Below are 23,609 nucleotides of genomic sequence, written 5' to 3'. Positions count from 1 at the left end.
TCTGAGGCTGGATTTGAACTCGGGGACTCCTGAATCCAAGGCCAGTGCTTTATCCACTGCACCACCTAGCTGCCCCCCACTTTTTTTTTTTTTTAAAGAAAATGAACATTACAAATAGAAGGTCCCAACAATTCCCACATACTCGTGGTGTTCTAATAACTTCACATGTTGGTTTTTATCCTTTCAGGATAGGTGTTCTTCCTTATGGTTGGTAGACTTTGAAACCTAAAAGAGCATCTGCACTTCCAATAGCCACTACCGATTCTCATAAGACAACTTCTTTCAAATACTTGATCAACTTTCTTTTTCTTTAAAAATAAGCAGTGAGAATTGTGGTGTTATAGAGAGATGTTGGGGTTGCAGACAAAACTCTAACCACATAGAAGGTCAGTTAGATCAACAGTTCCATGCATCCTTTATCGCAAGGTCTTATTTATAGCAACTTCTCTCTAGGACATGAGCACAAAATCTTAGTTAGCAGGGTGTCACTTACTAAATGTTTTTTTAAACAACTCAGATCAACATCCATTTCACTCTGTGCAAAGCTTTAGCTCTATACCAAAACACATAAAGCTGAATGAATATCATTCTTCCAAGTAGTCACCCTGGGTGGGGATAGGCTTATTGCAATGAGTCTTCCATTGCTCCAAAGAGGCCTGGATCCCCTCTTTGTGATCTTCTGGACCCTATGAGACATTGCTTTATAACCTTTCTTCACTTTTGTTTTGTTTTGTTTTGTTTTTGCAGGGCAATGAGGGTTAAGTGACTTGCCCAGGGTCACACAGCTAGTTAAGTGTCAAGTGTCTGAGGCTGAATTTGAACTCAGGTCCTCCTGAATCCAAGGCTAGTGCTTTATCCACTGCGCCACCTAGCTGCCTGTTTCTTCACTTTTTAACAAAATGGGCACTATTTGCCCATGGAGGGAAGCCAGTTTGTCATATAGGTTAGGGCTGGAGATGGTGGTCCAGACATGATGAGACATGCTGGTCATTTCCAAGGTCAAAGGAAGCCTTCATGGGACACTGGGGTCCCACCTGACAAGGTTACAGATAACTTACAAGTATCAAAAACATCTTCATTATAATTTATTTATTATTATTTGGGGGGGGGTGAGGCAATTGGGGTTAAGTGACTTGTCCAGGGTCACACAGCATTATACTCTTTAAAAGAGTAAAACTGTTATTTGTGGCAATTTAGAGCTCATGATGACCGAGTTCTTCTTCTTTGTCACGTAAAACCCCAGCAGTTTGTAACACTCCTCTTTTTCTGTCTCTTCCAGCCCCGACCAATGTAGGGATTCTATTACCTCATATCTCAAAGGAGATGCTGGCAAATTTGAAGCCAACGGCAGCCACCCCGAGGCCTTTCCTGAAACCACGGCCAAGTCTCACATCCAAGAATCTCAGAACGATGTTGGAAAGCTGAGGGACAAGGAGCCTCTGAAACCAAAAACCCCAGGTTCTGGCCGCAGCGACGGGCCAGCAGCCTATCAGAAATCTGTGGAAGAAACTAGCAAGCATTTAGCAGATGAGATCAAAACCTCTGTGCCTGTCAGTGTGAAAAAGATGAATAGGACTTCTCCCGGGGATGTCAAGACACGGCTAAACGTCCATGAGGAAGAGGGAGCTGTTGTGCCTGAGCACAAGGTACAGGGTCCAATTCTTTAATGCTCACTGATTAAATGACTTATTCTGCACCTCCTGACGATAGTTATGCCATCACTGCACTTCCTCATGGGCTGAGGATTTTGATTTCTACGTTAAAAGTCCATGGTGCTGGGGGCAGCTAGGTGGGGCAGTGGATAAAGGACCGGCCCTGGATTCAGGAGGACCTGAGTTCAAATCCGGCCTCAGATGTTTGGCACTTAACTAGCTGTGTGACCCTGGGCAAGTCACTTAACTCCCATTGCCCTGCAAAAACAAACAAACAAAAGTCCATGGTGCTGAAGCCTTGAATTATATGATAGTGGCTTCCTTGCTGAAAAAGAACTGAACCAGGAGAGAACCCATTGAATCATCTTCCTCCCTTGGAGAGACCAAGGATGAGTGACCTGTCCAGTGTCATATTAATTGGCAAACCCAAATCTAGGATCCTGGTTTCTTGATTCTTAACTCGAGCTTCTTTTTGACCACCTTCTCAAGAGATAGCTAGCCCTTTGATTGAATCCATCATTGCTTCAATTTAATTAATATAATTTTTTGGGGGGGGTGAGGCAATTGGGGTTAAGTGACTTGCCCAGGGTCATCCACCTAGCTGCCCCTTAATTAATTTTTTAAATTAAGTATAGAGGTGGCATGGGATGATGTAAAGAGCTCTACACTAGAAGACCGGAAGTCCAAGTTTGCATCCCAGCTTTGACATTGCCTTCCTTGAGTGAGTTGTTCTGAGCCTCAGTTTATTCATCTATAAAAAGAAGGATAAGGGTTGTATGGCCTACCTCACTGTAAGTAAGAGAAGTACTTGGTAAACCTTGAAAGTCTTATAGAAATGTGAACCATTCACATAAGTACGCAATAGTGACCGACCAGATTCGGTATCTTTCCCTATAAGGCCCTGTGGTCTTGCAGCGAGTGTTCTTTAACCACAAAGGCATTTAAAAGCTGGAGAATGTTTCTGTATTCTAAAATGAAACCGGAATTATTCACCGTTGTTGTGAAGGGATGGCAAAGAATTAGCAAAATTCCTGGATTTTTGTGGTCTCATTTAAAAACTTGTCTCCGTCTGTTTTTATAGGTCTGATTTATTAAAAATAGAAGAAAATTTGGGAATTTAAAAGCCAAAAGTTATTTAAATGGCCTTTGTCTTTGTGCAGATCATTTTCTGAATTGTTTTAAATATACATCTTTCCTTGGTGTCATTATTTATAGAGTTAGTATCAATGAAAAGCTTTCTTGGGGTATCTTTCTCTTTTCCCCTCCAAGTACTTCTTTATATTCTTTGGTGTTTCTTCAAACAGACGGGATGGATAGAAAGTTCATAAAATTTTAAAATCCTGCTGGCTCTCTCCCATTTCTTTATTTTAATTTTAATTTTTTAATTTTTGGAGGGGAGGGTGAGGCACTTGGTTAAGTGACTTGCCCAGGGTCACACAGCTAGTAAGTGTTAAGTGTCTGAAGCTGGATTTGAACTCAGGTCTTCCTGACTCTAGGGCCAGTGCTCTATCCACTGTGCTACCTAGCTGCCCCTCTCCCACTTCTTCAGCTGCCCATCTCCCTCCAGTTTTTGTATGTCCTTCCTTAATTCAGATGCTGGACAGCAATGAAAACATCGGCTGTCTTTGGCCAAGCCCTCACAACTCTCAGGCATCATAGTCTAGCCTGGAGCCTTCAAAGAGAAGGACAAAAGCTTTCTGATAGGTTTGACATTTTGATCAGTTCCTTTTAGCCTCTTAGTTGGGAAGAGAGGGTTTTCTTAAAGGATATCTTTAAGGCTAATTTATCCAGCTTCTAAATCATATCCTTTGATTTTCCTTCTTTTGTCTCCTACAACCCATCTTTTGGCCAAGGAGTTTAATTCATTCAACAAGCACCTACTGTGTGCTAGGCACTGGGCTAGGTGCCAAGAATAAACTAGTTTTTGCCTTCACGGAAGCCTACTTTCTGTTCAAAACCTACCTTTACTATAAGAGGCAGTGAGAGAAGACAGGGATATGAATGACATACATGTAATATTATTTGGGAATGTCAGTTGAATAACAGTATGGATGACTGATGGTTAGGCTGAATCTATAATTTACAAAATCTATAAAATACAACCTATTTTTAATGGTGGTTCTTTAAAGGCAGGACTTTCATAGGCATCAGTTCCCTTTTATGTTAGTTTTGACCAGTACAGTAGCTTGAGCAGCAGTGTGGTGTAATGGATAAAAAGAGAGGCTCAGTATGACCCAGGGCTAGCATCCCAGAATAACTCAGATGCTACAAGGTGCAGAGCTGTTGCCAACCCACACTGGTTGAGAAGGATTCCTCACCTCGGAATTTTTCCTACTAAAGAAATCACCATTTTAGGACCAACCACTAATTCCTTGTGTCTTTTTATTTGTGATGGACCTTTAATAAATTAATCAATCATATGGTAATGTATATGTTTCCTTTAGAAGGGACCCCCTCTTCCAAAGTCGTAGTAACTTAGTTATATGACTTTAATCAGAAACAGGCTATTAGAAGTGGTCACAATGAGTCAACAGATTTATAGAAGCTACGATAACTCATTGAGTTTATTCAGTATATCCTAGTATTCACGTATGTATTTGTCGTGGGCCTTTAGACGGTTCCTGAAAGAGTTTGGAAGTGAGGTTCCCATCCATGGGTGGTTTCAAGTGATTGGTCATTTGAAGCAGTAGAAAGTGGTGACCACTTGAAAGATTCAGTGGGTTTTTCCTTAAATGAGTTTTCCTCCTCATTAGGAAGAGTCTCAGCCAGTCATTTTCAGAGCAAGGTGAAGGTAAGCTGCTTTCTCATTGATAGGGAGTTAAGACCTACACACTTCCCATCCCGAATAATGTGAGCCTTAACTAAAAATCTATCAGAGGGGTCCCTGCCGTACCTTTGTGGACACAGCAAGCATAGACCAACAAGGTCGTCAGCTGTATCATCTCAGAAAACAGCTGCCCTTTTTGTTCCCCCAACAATCAGGTTAAAAGTCCAGGTGTGGCTCTCACACGGATCGCTGCCTGCTGTTACCAGGTAAAGAACCATTGCTTCTCACCCCAATCCCTGCAGCTGCCCAAGGCAGAGACCGGTGGGGAAGTGCTCACCCACCAGCCTCTGCCTCACTTAGTGAGAAGCATTCTCTCGGCTGTGCCCCACGGGACAGGCAGGGAGCAGGATAGAGACTCTCTCCCACGCCTCCCCCATGGCCTTGGCTCACCTGGGAGAGCTCCCCCTGAGACCCCTATGTGTGGCTACAAGACCGTCCCTGCCTTGGTTTTTATAATGAATGCTGGTCCTATTTCTGACTCTTTTGTGCAGTTTCCAAGTGGTGGGCTTAAAAAAAAGTGTTCTTGTCTAATTTACCGTATGGCTTTTTCTGAGTTTTCCCCTTTGCTTTGTCCTCCTCCCCCACCTCCCCATTAATGCCACTGTGCTAGGTTGGTAACTTAACTTGGGAAGCATCAATTCTGCACCCCTCTTAGCATGGAAAAGACTTTTTAAACCCTATGGCACTGTACAAAGATGAGCTGTTACCATTGTTGTTGTTGTGGTTGTTGTCATTTCATCTCAAAACTATGCTTTGGATGAAGGAGCCCCTTCAGAATGCCCCAAGTTAATGTTTTAGTATTTCGGGTAATTAAGGCACAGCAGGAATGTTCAATTATGCACATGCAGGAAAATACCTTAAACATTGCTTCCCTCCCAAGAGAGAGTTAAGTGGAAGATGAATTTCCTGCAAGGACAAGAAAGATGTCACCAAGACCCCCCACACAGCTAATCAGCTCTTTCTCCCTTGGGGAAGCCTGGAGTTAGTTAGCCTATCATCCGCTTTCAAATAACCTTTCCCAAATTCAAAATAATTGATACTGGCTAATCCTGTACTGTCCTGGTATTTTTTTTTTCTAATTTCATTCCATGCCTGCCTGCATTTTTATTTTTTGTTCCTATGGACTTTGCTTACAACTCCTATCTCCTGGGACGTTATGTTTTAGGGGTCAATAAGTATACTTAGAAAACAATGTTATTTTTGGAGGCCATCCACTGAAAATCAGAAATGGAATCATCTCAATGATTGCCATTGTTTACTCTATTAAAATCGTGAGTGAGTGTATTTTTTCTTCACAAGAGAGTGACTCACACAGTGGGCATTTCATAATTACTTGTTGAAATTGAATACATATTCCCAATTTTGTTCTTTTTTAATCTGTTTTAAGGACCTGAGGGAGTGCTGATTTAAGGAATCACTATATATCTAGATTTTAGTTATGCTAAAATATTCCGTTTTTTTACTTCTCTCATCTCAGACCTGTTCTGAAATACAGAAACATGCACACGTGTGTGTGTGTGTGTGTGTGTGTACCATAGTTTCATTTCTATCGTGTTAGATTCATGAAATAATGCACTCCTTTAAATGTATAGAATTTGTAAGAATGATAGACTAGATAGGTAGACATAAATATAAAAATATCAGCCATAGTTTTGTATAAAAATCATATTAATAGAAAACTCTCTAGAATCTCTAAATTTCCAATAGGATTTTCAGAAGTCCCAGCTCCTTTGTCTTAGCTATATTGAGAATGCTTTTGTCAGGAATTCTGACTTTAATTGTCTCATGATGTTTGAATATATAAAAACTAGTTCAAAATAAAATTTTGGTTTGTGTTTTTGCTCATCTGATCCAAGGAGTAGAAATCGTTTCCAACATCTCAAATGTTTTTGGAAGTCCTACAGTTTGTGAATTTGTCTCTGTGTGTGTCTGAGATTCCTTCTCCCAAGATTTCCCCGTTCCCTCTCCTGGTTTCTCTCTTCTCTTTTCTGTCTGCAAACACTAAGGGTTAATATATTTCATTTCCCACTCGAAAAGTTTTTGCCTCCTGGGTGCTTTTTATTTTCCTACCAATTCAAATATTTATCCATTCACTATTAAATAAGCCCCTAATGTGTGTTCTAGGCACAGAACCTTCCAAACATGAAAAATTTTATTTCCTCAAACTACAAAAAAGAAAATGAGGAAAACAATTTCTTTCTTGATTTCCCATGTTGATGTGTGTCTTCTTTTAAATGTGCTCATAAAATTCTGACCCAAATGCATTTGTCAGGATGATAAAGAGAGCGAGAGTAATTCAAGCTCAGAGGAAGAACGGAGGGTCACTACCAGAGTTATTCGCCGACGTTTGATTATAAAGGTATCCCACAGTTGGGCTGGTGTGGGGCTCTCTGTTGGACTTGATGAAAAGTCTTTCCTGGTGGATTTTGGTATTTAGCATGTCTTGCTCTTTAAAAGTGGTTAGGGTAACTATCCTGGAAAATTTAGGACTACTAAAAGAGCCGTGCAGCATGGGAGAGCGTTTCTACGCCTACTCCAATGTGCGACCTTTGGCGCTAAGCAAGCATCTTCAGAAGGCCTCAGTGCTTGGCATGGATTTGGTTTTTGAAGTGTGCTAGATTGCATGAACAACTAATCCATCTTGAAGAGAGCAGTGACCTAATGAAATTCAGGACTGATGTTGCAGAATGCCTGCCTAAGGATGTGAGAAATATGGTTAGGACTGGAAAATACAATGCTTTCCCTTCTGGGTCCAAATACCTTTCACTTATATAGCTGGCTTGAGAAGGGACAGTCAGGCCTTCATTAATTACAGGCTAATGGGGGAGTCCTTGCATGGGACTGAATGAAAGTCAAGGAAGCTTTCTATTTGTGTATGCATGTTTGTATATGTCTGTATGGGTGTGTATATGCATGTGTATGTATGTTTGTGTGCATATATGTGTGTGTATGTATGTTTACGTATATATGGGTCAGTTGTGTCCTACGTCAAACTGGATAGTATATGTGAAGATGCCTAACGTCACCCAGACCTAGATGCTGTTAGAATCGAGTTTAAGATGTTGTGGGTGGATCTTGCTAAATTTGGATACTACCTGGACTTTATTCTTAAAGATGCCATGGCCCAGTGGAATGTTTCTTCCAGCCTCTAGTCGGCAGAATGGCCTTGCCCAGATCTCTTTAGGCATAGTATTGTCAGTGTCATGATTAGAGAATGTGGAGAAATAAGGAAGTATTTTCAGCAAAGCTTTGTGTAAAACAATGGATGGTATTCTAGACACACATATGTGTATGTGTTGAGATACATGCGTGTATATGTATATGTGCACATGTGTGTATGTAAACTAATCTGCCAATGAGCATCCCTGTAGGTCACAGATTGACTTAGTTTTGTTTTATCCATGTTTTGGTGCGTTTTTATTTATTTTGTTAAATATTTCCTAGTTCCATTTTAACGTGATTCAGACCACATTTGGGCCCATATACAATTACACACACATACACATACATACACACACACACTCACACAGGCCACCTGGTCATCCTTCTGTTCTAAGAGGCCTTGGATAGGTCTTGCTCCCAGGGAGATGAGCTAGTTACATACCCTGTGTGTTCAGAATCTGTGGGACTTACTGGGTTGTGGTTTTTACAAAGGGCAAATGGATAAAAGGAAGCAGTGTCCCAGATTTGCCCTTATTCAATGAGTTCTTTCAAAGACTTCTAGAATAATAAGGGAGAAAATAAGTCATCCTCTGAAATCTCACATGGGAAGAAATGTATCCAGGGAGATCCCCAAATTAACCTCCATCCAGAGAAGGTGTTCTCACACTGTCAGGAGGCAGCTTCCTGCCCAATTTTACACAAGCAAAGCCCAGTTATTAGTGTCTGAAATACCTGACCTATCATACTAACCCACAGTGAGACACTTAGAAAATCAGGCTTTAGAACTAGAAGGAGGGGCAGCTAGGTGGCACAGTGGATAGAACACCGGCCCTGGAGTCAGGAGGACCTGAGTTCAAATCCAGCCTCAAACACTTAACACTAGCTGTGTGACCATGGGCAAGTCACTTAAACCCAATTGCCTCACTAAAAAACAAAAAACAACAAAGAACTAGAAGGAGACAGATCACCTGCAATGCCCCGAGGCAGCCCTTCCATGAAGGGAGCCCAGGGTCTGCTCTCTACCACCATACAGCACCAGAGGAACATAGTAATACACCACACAACTCTGAAACATGGAGCCCCACATGGCCCATTTCAGCAGCAGTATCTGACACTGGGGTATAACAGCCGTATATTAAGTAGCAGGCACTGTGCTAGGCACAGGGATAGAAAGACAAAAGGTGAAACTATCCCTGTCCTCAACTAGCTTACATTCTATTGAATGTCTTGTCCCGTCATCTTTGTGTAGGTTAATCAGATGAGTAGAACTGTTGAGGAATGATATTACTCGGTGAGAGCAGTGAGGGTACAAGTTTTAGCCCCCGGGAATGCTTAACACTTTCAAAAATCTAAATGTCTGTTGAGAATCATGCTCACAGGAAGCAGAATTTTTCATGCTACTCTTTTTGCATTTCATTTGTAAATTTGGAAAGGAAGTGGGAATGTGTTTGGACCTACGACTGGGAAAATAATACGTTATGAATTTTGTGATTTAGCCCGGATCAGTCAACAGGCATTGATTTAATTATCATCATCATTATTATTGAAGCCTCCAGGAGAGGAGACAGTGGCAGAGGGGTTTACATTGTTTGTGGTTATCTCCTGTGACCCACCCCTAGGTGATGCCTCTTCATGCTGACCTAGGCTGGTCCTTGGATGGTGGACCCTCAATCCAGCATCACCTCTGTGCCACAAGGAGGTATCAGATAGTGGGGGGAGTGGGGAGGGACCCAAACCAAAAACCCAACAAATTAGAAATAGCTCCAGTCCTGATTAGGCTTTTTAAGTGTAAATGCATCAAGTCAATTTCAATGCTATCAGTCTTGTTTCATGGAACATTTGGGAAGGAAACTTGCCCAACGATTTCATTTCATTTTTGGATTTTTGCAGGGCAGTGAGGGTTAAGTGACTTGCCCAGGGTCAGACAGCTAGTAAGTATCAAGTGTCTGAGGCCGGATTTGAACTCAGGTCCTCCTGAATCCAGGGCCAGTGCTTTATCCACTACATCACCTATCTGCCCAACAATTTCATTTCAGATTGAGATATGAGAGAGAGCATGTTTTGCTTATGTGGCTGCCAACAACCTTGTTTGACCCCTGATGGCCTTTCTTTTTCTTTTTCTTTTTTAATTTTTATTTTTTCCCCTGATGGCCTTTCACCAGGGCCTTGCTTAGAGACAGGATTCTATTCTTTCAACTAGACCAGTGACCACAGATAGGAGCCCAAATGATATGCACATACATAAACACACAAACACACCCATATATATATATATATGCATTTTACAAATCTCAAAATGCTAAGTAAATATTAATAAAATTAGCAACAATCAGCATTATTGGGCCTTGTCAATGGACTGGTCAAAGAATCACCTAACCATAGGATGAGTGAATCTACATCTTTATCTTCTCTAGAGGAACTTGATTCAAGTCTTGTTAAAATTCAGACCAGTGTCAATGCCTTCCCTCTATTTACAAGCCTTGTAATGCTGTCAAAAAAAAAAAAAAAAGAATATAGGGTTAATCTGGAATGACCTGTTCTTGTAGGATCTTTGCTGGCTCATTGAGATCACCATGTTAGGTGTCTTAGAGTCAGCAGACACAGGTTCCAATCCTGCTCTGGGCTTTCTCAAGTTATGTGACCTTGAGAAAGTCACTTTCCATTTTCTTACCTCCAAAATGAGGAGTTTGGGTCCTAAGGCCCAGAAGAGTTATTTGACCTGATCAGATAATTTAAAAAAATGAACTTGAGCGCCTAGGAAGAAGTGCCCAGGGAGAGAGCAGGAAGAGTACTACATTTGGAGTCTGAGGACCTGGGTTCAAATCCTGACTGTACTTTTTCCCACCCATGTAGCCTTGAGCAGGTCCCCATCATTCTCCAGACTTCAGGGAATTGGGATAGAATGAAGCCAGATCGCTGATCCGATTGCACGGATTTAAAAGACAACGTAACAACAGAACGTCGGTCAGTTTGGGGTATTTCAGTTCCCTTTTTATTCAATTCAGCAACTATAATTAAGCTCCTACTGCACGCAAGACAGTCACTAGGAGCTTATTACCACAGAAGTAGAAATAATCTTGAGGAGCACAAAGAGGGTCCACCAGAGTTGGCATCCAGTTAGTTGCTAATCTGTGTTAGCAGATGATTAATAGTTAAATCACTTCCACAAGGGACCATTTGATGGCATCCCTGAGTAACCCATCCCTGGGTTCAACAGCAGTGAGTACCAGATGCCCCAGTCTCTGTGGGTCACTCAATGAAGCATTAGACTTAGAGTGGGGAAGGTCTGACTTCCAAACTTTTGCCTCAGGGGGGCAACTAGGTGGCACAGTGGATTGAAGCACCGGCCCTGGATTCAGGAGGACCCGAGTTCAAATCTGGCCTCAGACACTTGACACTAGCTGTGTGACCTTGGGCAAGTCACTGAACCCTCATTGCCCCGCAAAAACAAACAAACAAAAAAAAACCCCACCACTTGCCTCAGATACTATCTGGGGGACTCTGGGCAAGTCACTGACTTCTCTCTCAGTTTACTTATGTATAAAATGGGGAATAATCAGAACACGTACTTCACAGAGTCCTGGTATCAAATGAGGTAACATATAAAGCACTTTTCCACCTTGGAAGGTTGTATAAATGTTTAATATTCTTTTTTTTTTTTTTAAGTGAGGCAGTTGGGGTTAAGTGACTTGCCCAGGGTCACACAGCTAGTAAGTGTTAAGTGTCTGAGGCAGGATTTGAACTCAGGTCCTCCTGACTCCAGGGCCGGTGCTCTATCCACTGCGCCACCTAGCTGCCCCCTAATATTCTTAAATACTACTAATAAGGCTAAATCATTTCCCGGATATAATTTCCCAAACCTTTACAATTTTTTTTCAGAACTATGTCTGTTTGGCTCTTTTCAGTTTAATCTGCACCTTTCACAGAGAAAAAAAAAATATTTTAAAAGTGAGAAAAATGCAGAGGACGTTGTCCTAGTTGGGGATTTAGAAAAACCTCCAAACAGATTTTACAGTATCCTAGACTAACTTAACTGAAACAAGGACAACAATGCTTTCTATTCAGATTGATAATTCTGAGTCCTGGCTCAAGTCGTTAGAGGTTTCCCCCTCTTTACAAATGAAGTAACTCGATTTTTAGAAGTAGAGTAGTAGGAGAGTGGGACAGACTGGGTGTCAGCAGCCCTGGGACTGCCCAATTCTCCTGTATCTTTCTGACCCCAGGTGACTTACTCTTTCTGTGCCTCAGTTTCCTTATCTGCAAAAAGAGGGGGTTGGACCTCGTGTCTCAGCTCTGTGCTCTGTGGTCCTATTGTCCAATTGGTTTCTAGGGGCCTTTCTAGTTCTGTTCTTCTCTGGTTTGGTGATTCTTATTCTGCGCCCACCAGATTCTACATCCTTGCTTCCTGTAGTTGATCCTCTTTCATCTGCCCATACAAGAGCGTGTGTTTTCAGTGCTGCCTATGGTCATGTAACCAGAGCCTCCTGCATCCAAGCGTGACTGAAATGTTCCGTGACATTCAGAGTAGGGAAACTTTCCCAATGCTCAGTCCGTGGCTTCCCAGAACCACTTTGTGGGCTACAGATATTTGGTCGGTGTCTTCCTATTTCTTCCCTGGGGTAGTATTAAGTGCATTTCCTCTTCCGTCTTATTTCTTGAATTCTGGCAGTGCATGTGTGTGGTGTTTGCAGTGGTGTGGACCTCTCAGAACACAGTTTCGATTTGGTTGCTAACCTCTGACACATTCTTTAGGGAGAGGAAGCCAAAAACATTCCCGGTGAGTCTGTTACAGAAGAACAGTTTACTGATGAAGAAGGTGCCATCATCACAAGAAAAGTAATGACTGGGAATTTCTTGCTATTCATATTTTCTGCATTCCAAAAAAAAAAAATGCTTGACTTTTTTATCAATGGGAGAAGAAACATATTTTCCCTTATTGATCCCTACAGATCACGCGGAAAGTAGTAAGACGTATCGCTTTACCACAAGAATGGATAGTTGGTGTAACGGTAATGATGGGTGCTGGCTAGGAGGGGGGAAAGGCAGAGGATGCATTCAGGGCTGTGTGAATGACCTCACCTGTGTGGCTCAAAGACTAGGCTTCCCAGGGCTGGGAGAATGAGATTGTCCCACCTTTGACCAGGGAAGCGGGAATGGGCTTTTCTGCTTCAAATTCTGCGTTCCGACTGAAGACAGAAAGATGGAATTGTCTTTGAACAAACAAACGGACAACTGAGGAGCCTCAGTTAAACCGCTTTGGCTGTTGTTGTGTTGTGTGCTTAGCATGGTGCCCCAGCACAGAGTGGGCACTTAATAAATGTTAATTGGTTGATTGGCAACGTTGAGTGCGACAGATGTAGCAGGAAATTCTGGGTTTTGTAAGTTGGAAGCCTAAGAAGATAGGACTTAAGCAGTAAATATATTCTGTACTGTATTCATGTTGTTCTTTCTGAATGTCCCTGGGTAGGTTTGTTAACAGGGAATGCAGATCTTCCCACCCTATAAGTCACCCCAAAGAGGAGCTTCGCCACATGGAAGCACCATCTTTCATTTACCTGCTATTTGAACTTGACCTCTTTCTGTGGCACAGGGGAGTGAAAGCCTCTCTCTGTTAGACTCTTATCTCTCTCTGGCTTCTTTTCATGCCTCCCTTTTCTCATAGTGCCACCTTTTCCTTAGCTTTCTAGAGACTCCATTTCATTGGTATCGGGAAGGTAGAAATGCCTTCTACTGGTAAAGGTTGGAACTTCTTCAACATAGGGTCGTAGCCCTTGGGTCTGTGAACTTTTTAAAAATACCTTTTAGGAGGGGCAGCTAGGTGGCACAGTGGATAAAGCACTGGCCTTGAATTCAGGAAGACCTGAGTTCAAATCCAGCCTCAGACACTTGACACTTAACTAGCTGTGTGACCCTGGGCAAGTCACTTAACCCTCATTGCCCTCAAAAAAACAAAAAACAAACAAACAAAAATACCTTTTAGATAACTATATTTCACTACATTTGACTTTCTTTGTAATCCCTTGTGTTTTATTTTATGCATTTAAAAATATTACTCTGAAAAAGAGGGCCTGTAGGGTTCTCTGGAGTGCTACAAGTATGCACAACACGGGATAAGTTGAGAACACCTGTCTTAGTTTCCTGGGTTACTAAGATTTTAAGGATCTTACTCAGGGTCACTTAGCCAGGATGAGCCAGTGACAGCAGGACTTGAGGCTGGGGCTCCCTGACTCCAAAGCCAGCCCTTTATCCTCTCTACTCTCCGTGAGCTACTGTCCCTGTACCAATGAAATGATAATACTAATTAATGGAGGTGAGGGTGAGGCTATAGTGACTTAAGGTAGAAACGAATAGAAAATGTATCATTAAAAAGGAGAGAGGAAAGGAACCACTCTGTGTTTTCCCTTAGGATATCATAAAAAGTGAATGTCTATAGTTCATAAATTTATTTCTGAGATAAGAAGCACTGTGTTGTAGCTAGTCTTGGAATCAGGAAGACCTGGGTTCAAGTCTAATGTCTTAAATACTGAATGAGTGACTCAGGCTCAACTGCTCAGTGCAACATGGGTGCCGCCCCTACAATGGTAGAGATTGTTTCTATATATATATATAGGAATTCCCCACACCGATGAAATAATAGGTCCAGACTAGGGTGGGGGAAATTATAAGAAAGAAATAAACCAAAGCTTCTGGTGGCATTGTAGGGAAAGAATCCTCACCTAAAGTTAGGAAAGGTTTTACTAATCCCATTGGCTGGGAGAGGAGGAGGGGGAGAGAACATCCCCCAAATCCACAGCGTGTATTGGTTTGTTATGTATGGTGCTTATTCTTTTTTTTTTTTTTTTAGTGAGGCAATTGGGGTTAAGTGACTTGCCCAGGGTCACACAGCTAGTAAATGTTAAGTGTCTGAGGCCAGATTTGAACTCAGGTACTCCTGACTCCAGGGCCGGTGCTCTATCCACTGCGCCACCTAGCTGCGCCCGTGGTGCTTATTCTTTTTTTTTTTTTTTTTGGTGAGGCATTTGGGGTTAAGTGACTTGCCCAGGGTCACACAGCTAGTAAGTGTTAAGTGTCAGAGGCCAGCTTTGAACTCAGGTACTCCTGAATCCAGGGCCAGTGCCTTATCCACTGCGCCATCTAGGTGCCCTGGTGCTTATTCTTAATGAGCACTTCACTGAGTTATTTTTCAGCACAGTAGAGAACAGCTTCTCTCCTTTCATGCCTGCTCCAGAAGACACAACTTGGCAATATTGGGGGGCTGGTGATGGTTTTCTTCTGCCTTAGCCACACAAAGAGAGCCCACTAGGAGATTTCCTTTCATCACTAACCTACTCACTTTAAGGGAATGTTTGCTGTAAAACATAAATGTGTTGGCATTTTAACGGCACTCTGTCCCATACTGTTGAAGCTCTGCTAAGCAATTAAGGCAATGGACTGTGTATAGTTTGGGAAATGGAGTGATGGAGTGATTGAAACTGCTTTTAATTACCCTAATACAGCCTCATGGGGCTCATAGGGAGGCTCTGGTTTATAACTCCAAACTTGTTCTGCATAAAAACTTAATGAGTACATTCTCTTTAAAGCAGGGAGAAGGTTATAAGGTGAAGACAAAGAAAGAAATCCGCCCTGTGGAAAAGAAGAGCCACTCATAACGGCAGGACGGTGAACGGTCAGTCAATTTCTATCTTGAAGTTTACAACCCTATGGCTTTATGAATGGGATGACCCCTTTGTACCAGTGTAAGAGGATCCATTGGAGCTTGTCACTAAGCACATGACTGAATTATAGGGAGTTATCTTCCCATGGAGTTTCTTTTTTCCTTCCTTCCCTCCCTACTTTATTCCTTTCTTTCTTCCTCCCTCCCTCCCTCCTTCCTTCTTCCTTTCTTCCTCCCTTCCCTTCTTCCTTTCTGACTTCCTTCCTCCCTCCTTTCTTCTTTCTTCCCTCCCTTCTTCTTTACTTTCTTTTTCTTCCTTCTTTCCCTCCCTTCTTTCTTTTTTATTTCATTCTTTCTTCTCCTCCCTTTCTGATTTATTCCCTCCCTCCTTCCTTCCTTTTTTCTTCCTTCATTTTCTTTTCTTTTTCTTTCTTTTCCTTCCTTCCTTCCCTCCCTCCCTCTCTTTTTCTTTCTCTTATCTTTCTTCTTTCTCTTCCATTCCTTAATTCCATTAATAGTCATCAATCTTTTCTTGAAAGAGTAAACAAAGGAATTTAGGCAACCCCCCCCTCCCATTATTTATGATATCACCACCTGAGACCTGAAACGTCTTTGTCATTTGTTTCACAGCCCATAAACTCTCTCCTCCTAAATTAGACATGCATCTTAAGAACAAATGACGTGTGTCCAGAAAGATGGAATCCCTGCTTTTTTTAATGGTCCCCTTCTCCCGGGGATCTGTGACTTGTGAAGAAATCCAGTCGCCTAATAAAATTTAGCAGACTGACTAAATATTTGCCCACTCCTAATTCACCCCAAATGTTCCTGTGATTTCTATCAATCCACTTGGCATTTTCACAGATCAGCAGTTAACAGCTTGGTTTCTATTGAAACAAAACTAAAGCCGTGTCTGAATCAAATTTCCATTGAGATCCCTTTGTACTGTTTGCTTTAGTTTACATAAAGTCAGTCTTGTTGAAAAAGAATCTTTGGTGTACCAAGTTTATTGGTACTAAGAGTACCAGTCACTTCACCTGTTAGGTGTACCAGCTTATGACACCTCAGGTTAGTTGAGAGGAATGCTCCATGTGGAATTTGATTTTCTGTACTTCTTGTTTAATAGTCTTTGTTTTAATATGTCATTTTCATTTCATTTTAGTACTTATTACTGATCTTATTTGTAGCATGATTTTGTACAATGACATTTATTAAACAATTAAGTGATTATTCATAATAAAAAATAAGCAGAGGAACTGGACCTTCTTGGCAACTAATCATCTTATTTGCTTAAAGTACCAAGAGGCTGTCACTTACCCTAGGTCACATAATTAGGTATCAGAAGCAAAATTCAAACTCAGATCTTCCTAATAGCTCCAGGTCCAGTGCTCAATCCATTTTGCCACACTGTCCAGTCACACTGTATCACACATCAGTGCTCAGCACAGGGCCTAGCCTATAGCAAATGCTTAATCAATGCTTGAGGCCTAACTCACTCACCCACCTGAGGCTGGGACTTGCCAGGAATATTTGTAAGTACCTCATTATCTGGACCACTGTCGAATTGCTTTGTCCTTCAGAGAGACCCCATGAATACAGAAGTGATGCTTTTTATTTTTAACCCTAACCTTGAATGCTGTATGAATAACATCACTTTTCCCTTTTGCAAAGCTGGCCCCTGAGCAACTGGGCTAGATTAGAACAGGAGGGAGAAACCAAGGCTGCAGGGGTCACAAAAGGGTAGTGAGTGGGGCCTCAAGTACAGGGCAGACAGGTACCTTCTTTGAGGGTTCTGAGGATTCTGTCCCGGGAATGGGGGCCCTGGAGGAAAATCAATGGGCTAGTCACACTGTAAGAACTTTGAAAACTCAACCGGCTGCCTTCATGTGGGAATCAATTTTTACCCCCCTAAAATAATTGAAACCATAGAATGTTGCCCAATGTCACCAATATTCATTTGTTGTCATTGATTACGGAACTCCTAGGTAAGAAAACTCCCACTACCAATGGCGGTTGACACCTTCTCTACAACTTAAGCCTTAGAGAGTTTCCTAAAAGCATTGAGAGGTTAAATGATCTACCTAGAGATGGCACCTGAACCCAGGTTTACCTGGCTTTGAGGACAGCTCTCTATCCTTTTGCCTTTCAGGGGTTGGAACTGTACAAGTTATTCCCATGTTACAGTCATGAAAACTGAGGCTCTAAAAGCCTGACCGTGTCTTACAGCCAATAAGCACATACGGTGAAAATAGAATCGCTGAAGGGGAAATGGGAAGAGAAGAGTGAAGTGGCAGGTGGATTGTTTTTCTGTCCTTATATTATCGGTGCCTACCTTGCAGATGTTAGATGTTTAGTACGTTTGTTGAATCTGAATCTGTTAAAAAAAATAATGGGTTTAGAAAGCAGAGAGGAAGGAAGCAGAAATCAGGACGTAGGCTTGGAGCATAGATGAGTAATGCAGGGGAGGGAGAGCCGAGAGGCAAGAATTTTTTGTTAGGGGTGATTGGAGTGTTAGGCAATTCCAGCATTGCTCAGAATATTGGTGTGGCCTGGGTCTCTGAGCTTTTACTTCCTTGTAACATCCCCATAAGACCTCATTTATATTTAGTGGGTTCCATTTTTCATACACACAACATCTATAACTCATGTAAATAGTTTATTCTCATAAGAAGTTTCTCCCTTGTTCACTTTATCAATTTTCTCAGCAAATTCTTTCTTCATCAATAGTACAAAGGTCAGTCTCACTCCTGCTCAGCTGGTGGGCTTCACGTTCATGAGGTTTTCCTCTATCTTAAGCCCTGGAATAAATCAAAGAATATTTATTAAAACGCCTATTAAATGACAAGTACAATGCTCAAGAATGAAATAAGTCACCCTGCTCACCAGGGGCTTGCACCTTCATTGGGGAGACAGTGTGTGTATATATACACAGGGCAAATATGAAAAGAATAATTAGAAAAGGGAGGAGGGTTGGACTTACAGAACACCTGTGGTGGCTGGGAGGAGGCCTTATTGGAAAACTGTCTCCCATCCCCATGCTCCCTCGGCAGGAGCTACCGAGTCCCAAGAAGAGACTTTGCCAGCCTCATAACACTGTTAAGCTTCAGTTCTATGGGGACATCCACCAGTGACTAGCCAATAACCAGCAGTACCACATGGGCCAAGACAGTTTAGGTGACCTGAATACTGATGGGTGGCAGCACACCACCTTGGGCTTAAAAAATTGAAATGTAAAAAATGACAACAGATTTCAGAAGTGAAAACACCCACCGCCACCCAAAACACAAATGGAGAAGTGTTCTTTTCCATATTTAGAATGTTTTTCCAAGTAACACTTGGAAACACTTTTACCAAAGTATACTAAAGTGCTACCTCACCTCCCCCAACTACCTACAAGAAATGGCTTTCTGCTTTAAAAAAAAAAAAAATTATTCCCTTGCTTTGGAGATTTGAAAGGCATATAAAACCGATCAACAAAACAGTCAAAACATATTTACTTTTTTTCTGCCATTGTCCGTACCAAGGGAAGATGATCCTAAATTTTCCATCTGGAACCCAAGTTGGATGAGCGCTTCCTATCTCTGCATTCTTTCCACCAAGTGATTCTTTTGTTTCAGAAAAGCATTTGGATGTTTTATTGCTCATCATGCATCTCAAACAATGAACACCTCACTCAGCCCAGGCTTTCAGAAAAGCATTTGGATGTTTTATTGCTCGTTTCCTCTTGCAGCATTATTTAGAGGAATTAATGTAACTGATAAATATCCTTCCTTATCCTTTGTATCATCTAACCTATCCCCACCCTAAATGATTAATAATAATAATCATAATTTTAAAGTACTCAGCACACATCTCTCTCTTTTTTTTTTTGTTTGTTTTTTTGTTTTGTTTTGTTTTTGCAGGGCAATGAGGGTTAAGTGACTTGCCCAGGGTCACACAGCTAGTAAGTGTCAAGTGTCTGAGGCCGGATTTGAACTCAGGTACTCCTGAATCCAGGGCCGGTGCTTTATCCACTGCGCCACCTAGCTGCCCCTCTCTCTCTTTTTAAAAGATATGAATGTTTTCCTTCTCTTGGGCAGTAGAAAGAATATCTCCCTTTTCATCTGAAGGTAGATTAGGGAAGATCTTGACCTCAGTGCATTAGTATAAAAGGCACAAATGGGAAAGGAAATTAATGGTATTTCTATAGAGAAAAAGACAGAAGTAGAGTGTTATCACAGGGCGTAGCTCCTAAGCTTGTTGCCAGGAAAAGGCAAAGACTTGGGAAAGGCATTCCTCAGCACTGTGTTTCTCCTGCCAGCTGAGCTGTTACCCCATGCCCACGGAGGTCACCTTCACTCTCTGGCACATCGACAGAACCATCCACACTGCTGTGGATTTTGAAATGGAAATTGCCAACTGAGTGATGAGAGTTTCTTTGACTTGTAGATGCCAGGTCGGTAATTTTCCTTCTCCACCAAGATGCTCCACTTGAAATTTTTCTGCCAAGTGCTGATGTTTATCATACTATCTTTATCACTTTTATAACAGAATATGTCTGGATTGTAGATATGCATATATAGTACATGTATCTATTTTTCTATAAATACACAAATAATCTTACTTGTACAAAAAATATTATCAGCCCCAAGCCATCAGGTAAAGAAAAGGCCATATTTTGGGATAGCGGCTATTCATTCATTGGTTTTTCTTCTGACTTTTTTATCTAGTAAGTGTCCAGTGTCTGAGGGTGCATTTGAACTCAGGTCCTCCTGAATCCAGGCCTGGTGCCCACTGTGACACCTAGCTACCCCCCTTTCTTCTGACTTTGAATGAAACCTAAAACAAGGTCATGTGTGAGAGCTATCCTCTCTGACTGACTGTTTTTCTTATCTTTTCACAGGAGTATATGCTTTTACTGCCAGTATTCAAGAGAGAGAGAGAGTCATGGAAGAAAAATCAACAGGAATTGAAAATCTACCAAGGAGAATATGTGCGTGCGTGCGTGCGTGCGTATCTGTGTGCGTGTTTGCTGCTTCCACACATTAACCGCATCGTTTTTATGCAAAAAAGAGAGAAAAGAAAGGGGAAAAAAAACAGAAAGAAAAGACGCCCCACACATTTTAATTTCGCATGAGCATGGAAATCCCCTCTCATTCCCGGGATCTAAGAGCGCCCCATTGTGATGCAGCACACACAGAAGACACTGACCACAGAAGACACAGAAGACAGTGACCACACTCTTACCAGCTTTGTTTGATGTCATCACAAAAGATCACGATTCCTGTGGCCAGACGGAACAGAGGAGGACAAGATGGCGGATGTGATTGAAAGACGCTCAAATGGCTAAACCCACAACAGCTCGCCTTATTTCTCTTGGACCCAAACTGTCAGGGCATAAACACTGTTTGTTTCTTTTTTAAAACATCGGTAGTTTTGCTGTAAATAAATAACACTGTATAAATTCTAACAGAAAAATAGAATAAATATGGATAAGGCACTGCCTCTTAGGACACAGACGAAATATCACAAATGCATTTAACAGACTAGGAGGTCCAAGGGGCTCTACCTATGGGGGGAGACTTGGGGCCGGGGGTGGGAGGGAGTGGGGATCTTCACTGATTCTTGTATATTAGCAATTATAATGTTTGTATATGCAAAACTGCTAGCTTGATTTTAAAAAAATCTTTAAAATCTGCTGCAAATTTAAATGATTCCCAAAATGAGGAATTCTGTAGTTCTGTGAAAATTTTTCTGCAGAGTACTAATATTTTGATGCATGTGTATCACCTTATTTTGATTAAAATCTTTTCCAATTTTGCAAACACTACAGTATACCGCAACACGAAAGAGGAGATTTTATCTGTAAACACAACGCCCTTCATCTAATATTTGTTGCTGTTGCCAATTTTTCAATGAAACAATCTTAAAAAAGGAAAAAAAAAAAGAGACTACCATAGTTGCTTTTGGGGGAGGGGGGTGCTAACTGTTACTGCTTACAAAGGGGGGTTAATGCTTGCAGCTTTAGAGATGGGTTGGTGCTCAATAGAGGCACAAGTTTTGGTATTTAAAAAAAAATGAACTGAACAGAAACTATTAGCTCTTAGACTGGCAGCACGCTGTAAAATTATTACCGTCTTGTGGACTGGCGCTCAGATGTAGAATTTTCCAGCAAGCCAATCATCTGTAACCATTCTAGCACTGTAATATTAGGTTCTTAAGGCTGCTGTGTTTTAAGGGGCATTTTTATTTGGGTTTTGGTGAAATACTTTAATTTGTTGATTATATTCATATCAAAACAGCATTCATTGACAAATAGCTCTAATGACATATGTATGAAAAAACACACTGGATGATCTAGTTAATTATTTAAGCATAAAAATAAATTGTGTTAAAACTCTTCACTGATGCGTGCTCTGAAGTCTCCTTGCGCTTGCTTGGCCAAAGGTAATTATCCCTTCCTGTTTGTGTTCATTTCCATCCCTGGTGCATCCAAACCACTGAGGCAAGTTGGTAAAGTGGAAAGAGTCACAGCTTTGGAGTCACAGACCTGGGTTCAAATACTGCTTCTGATGGTTGCCTGGGTAACCTTGGGCAGATCGCCTCTCTCAGTTTCCTCCTCTGTAAAATGGGTTTGGACTGGATGACCTCTGAGGTCCCCCTCGCTCCATGATCTGATGAAGTCATGCATGTGATATGCCTAGCTTCACCATGTACCATGATTTCATTTGATTCCTCTCAAAACAAAGCCAATCTCTGCTTCTCAATTCAATCATTCCAGAGCAACATCCTTCTGTAAATACTCTTTGCTTCTCTTGGTCATGAGGATTCTCTAGCAGGGGCCACAGAGTCTTCTCTCCTAGCTGTGGTGTCTAAATATTTTCAATGTCTGGTTATGGCCAACTCGCCACAATTAACCAGATCATAGGAAATTGTTTTTAACAGCTCTCCAGCAATGCTAAATAGGCAAATGGAGAAGTCTAAGTCAAGGGGGGAAAGGTCTCAAACCAATTATATTTACACAGTGTGCCTATGTTTAAAGGCAAAAGGTACTTTTTTAAAAAATCATAAAATAAAAGAGCTGGAAGAGACCTTAGAGAGATGTAATTTACAGGAAATATCAATGTTAAATATCAGTGCCACCAATAAAACCTGATTTACAACTACTTAGCTTTTAGGCACTCTGTGTCTCCGTCAGATTCCTTCATTTGTTCCCATTCACCTTTCCTTGCGGATGATCATGGTGTATAGTCTATTCATCTGGTTGTACTTTGATTTATGTCATTTGATAAATAACAGCTTACATTTATGAAGCACTTTATGGCTTACAAAGATAGGCACCCATTTTACAGATGAGGAAACTGAGGCTGTCAGGTTTAAATAACTTGTTTAGGGTCACAGTGTTTGTCTAAGATCAGATTTGATACAAATCTTCCTTATTCCTCTACTATGACCCCCCCCCCCATTTCTTAAAGGCACCCAGCTTAATTTCATTATTTTATTGGTGCCAAACTGTATTGGCTCTGCCTCTCCTTTGGATCCACCAGTGTCGCGGAGAGGGAAAACCTGCTGCATGGGCAACAGCTTGTTTTCTATATTGATCTGCCCAGGCCAGCGCCCTGGAGAGGATACTCCAGCTACTCCTTATGGGGTAGATACAACATGGGATGCAGCAGTTACCGGTTATAAGTCAATCAGGAGCTGCGGCTCCCACATCGGACTGCACAGCCACACTGTGGCCTGTGGCTCTTCAAGGCGCTGATCCATGGTTGTCCGCAACTGGTGGAGGCCTACTACTACTACTACTACTACTACTACTATTCTGTGAATATTTTGGTTTAGACCTGTCATTTCATTAGTATGAGGAACTCCTGGTAAGGAAAGGCCCTCCACCAATATAGATCACTATTCTATGATTAAGTTTTAGCGACTTCCCGATGGTACTGAGAGGTTGATCAGCCTCTGTCCAGCATTACTGCCAGGCTATAGGAGATGAGCCTTGAATCCAGTTGGTCCTGACTCCCAAGCCAGCCTCCTGTCCACTATGCCCCATTTCCGTTCTGTGTTATGGCTTTTTTTGGTTGGTTTTACCCATTCCCTCGTTGAATATTTAGGTTTCTTTCTTTTCCTTTTTTTTTTTCAGTTGTAAATAATGCCAACTCTTCCTAATGCCCCATTAATATTAGAAGGACCAGGTGCATCAATTGATGAAAAAAATTATTTTTATAATTTTTCCTCTCGGTTCAAATGGACTTCAAATATAAATAATTATAAGAAACTTTTTACTTTGAAATAAAAATCTGCATCCTATTCTCTGTTATTTGCCTTATGGATTAAA

At 41.5% G+C, this 23,609-nt stretch overlaps 1 protein-coding gene across 7 annotated transcripts in view; it reads left to right on the top strand.

The window, feature by feature from the left end:
* The window catches only part of ANK3 (ankyrin 3), a 380,917-nt gene extending 359,242 nt beyond the window's left edge, over positions 1–21,675 (top strand). For 5 of the 7 annotated variants that reach the window (XM_043988597.1, XM_043988598.1, XM_043988602.1 and 2 more), the window contains 3 exons: positions 1,280–1,646; positions 15,222–15,307; positions 20,175–21,675. In XM_043988597.1, the coding sequence (XP_043844532.1) occupies positions 1,280–1,646; positions 15,222–15,290 (436 nt within the window). In that variant the 3' untranslated portion in view covers positions 15,291–15,307; positions 20,175–21,675. Of the gene's footprint in view, positions 1–1,279; positions 1,647–4,634; positions 4,686–6,751; positions 6,839–12,393; positions 12,478–12,590; positions 12,651–15,221; positions 15,308–20,174 lie in introns of all 7 variants that reach the window. The other 2 variants (XM_043988596.1, XM_043988600.1) reach the window with 1 other exon arrangement.
* Positions 21,676–23,609: the final 1,934 nt, after the last annotated feature.

The sequence above is a fragment of the Dromiciops gliroides genome, chromosome 2 (assembly GCF_019393635.1).
Source record: "Dromiciops gliroides isolate mDroGli1 chromosome 2, mDroGli1.pri, whole genome shotgun sequence".
In the NCBI taxonomy this organism is placed as follows: domain Eukaryota; kingdom Metazoa; phylum Chordata; class Mammalia; order Microbiotheria; family Microbiotheriidae; genus Dromiciops; species Dromiciops gliroides.
This window is presented reverse-complemented; position numbering and strand designations above follow the sequence as displayed.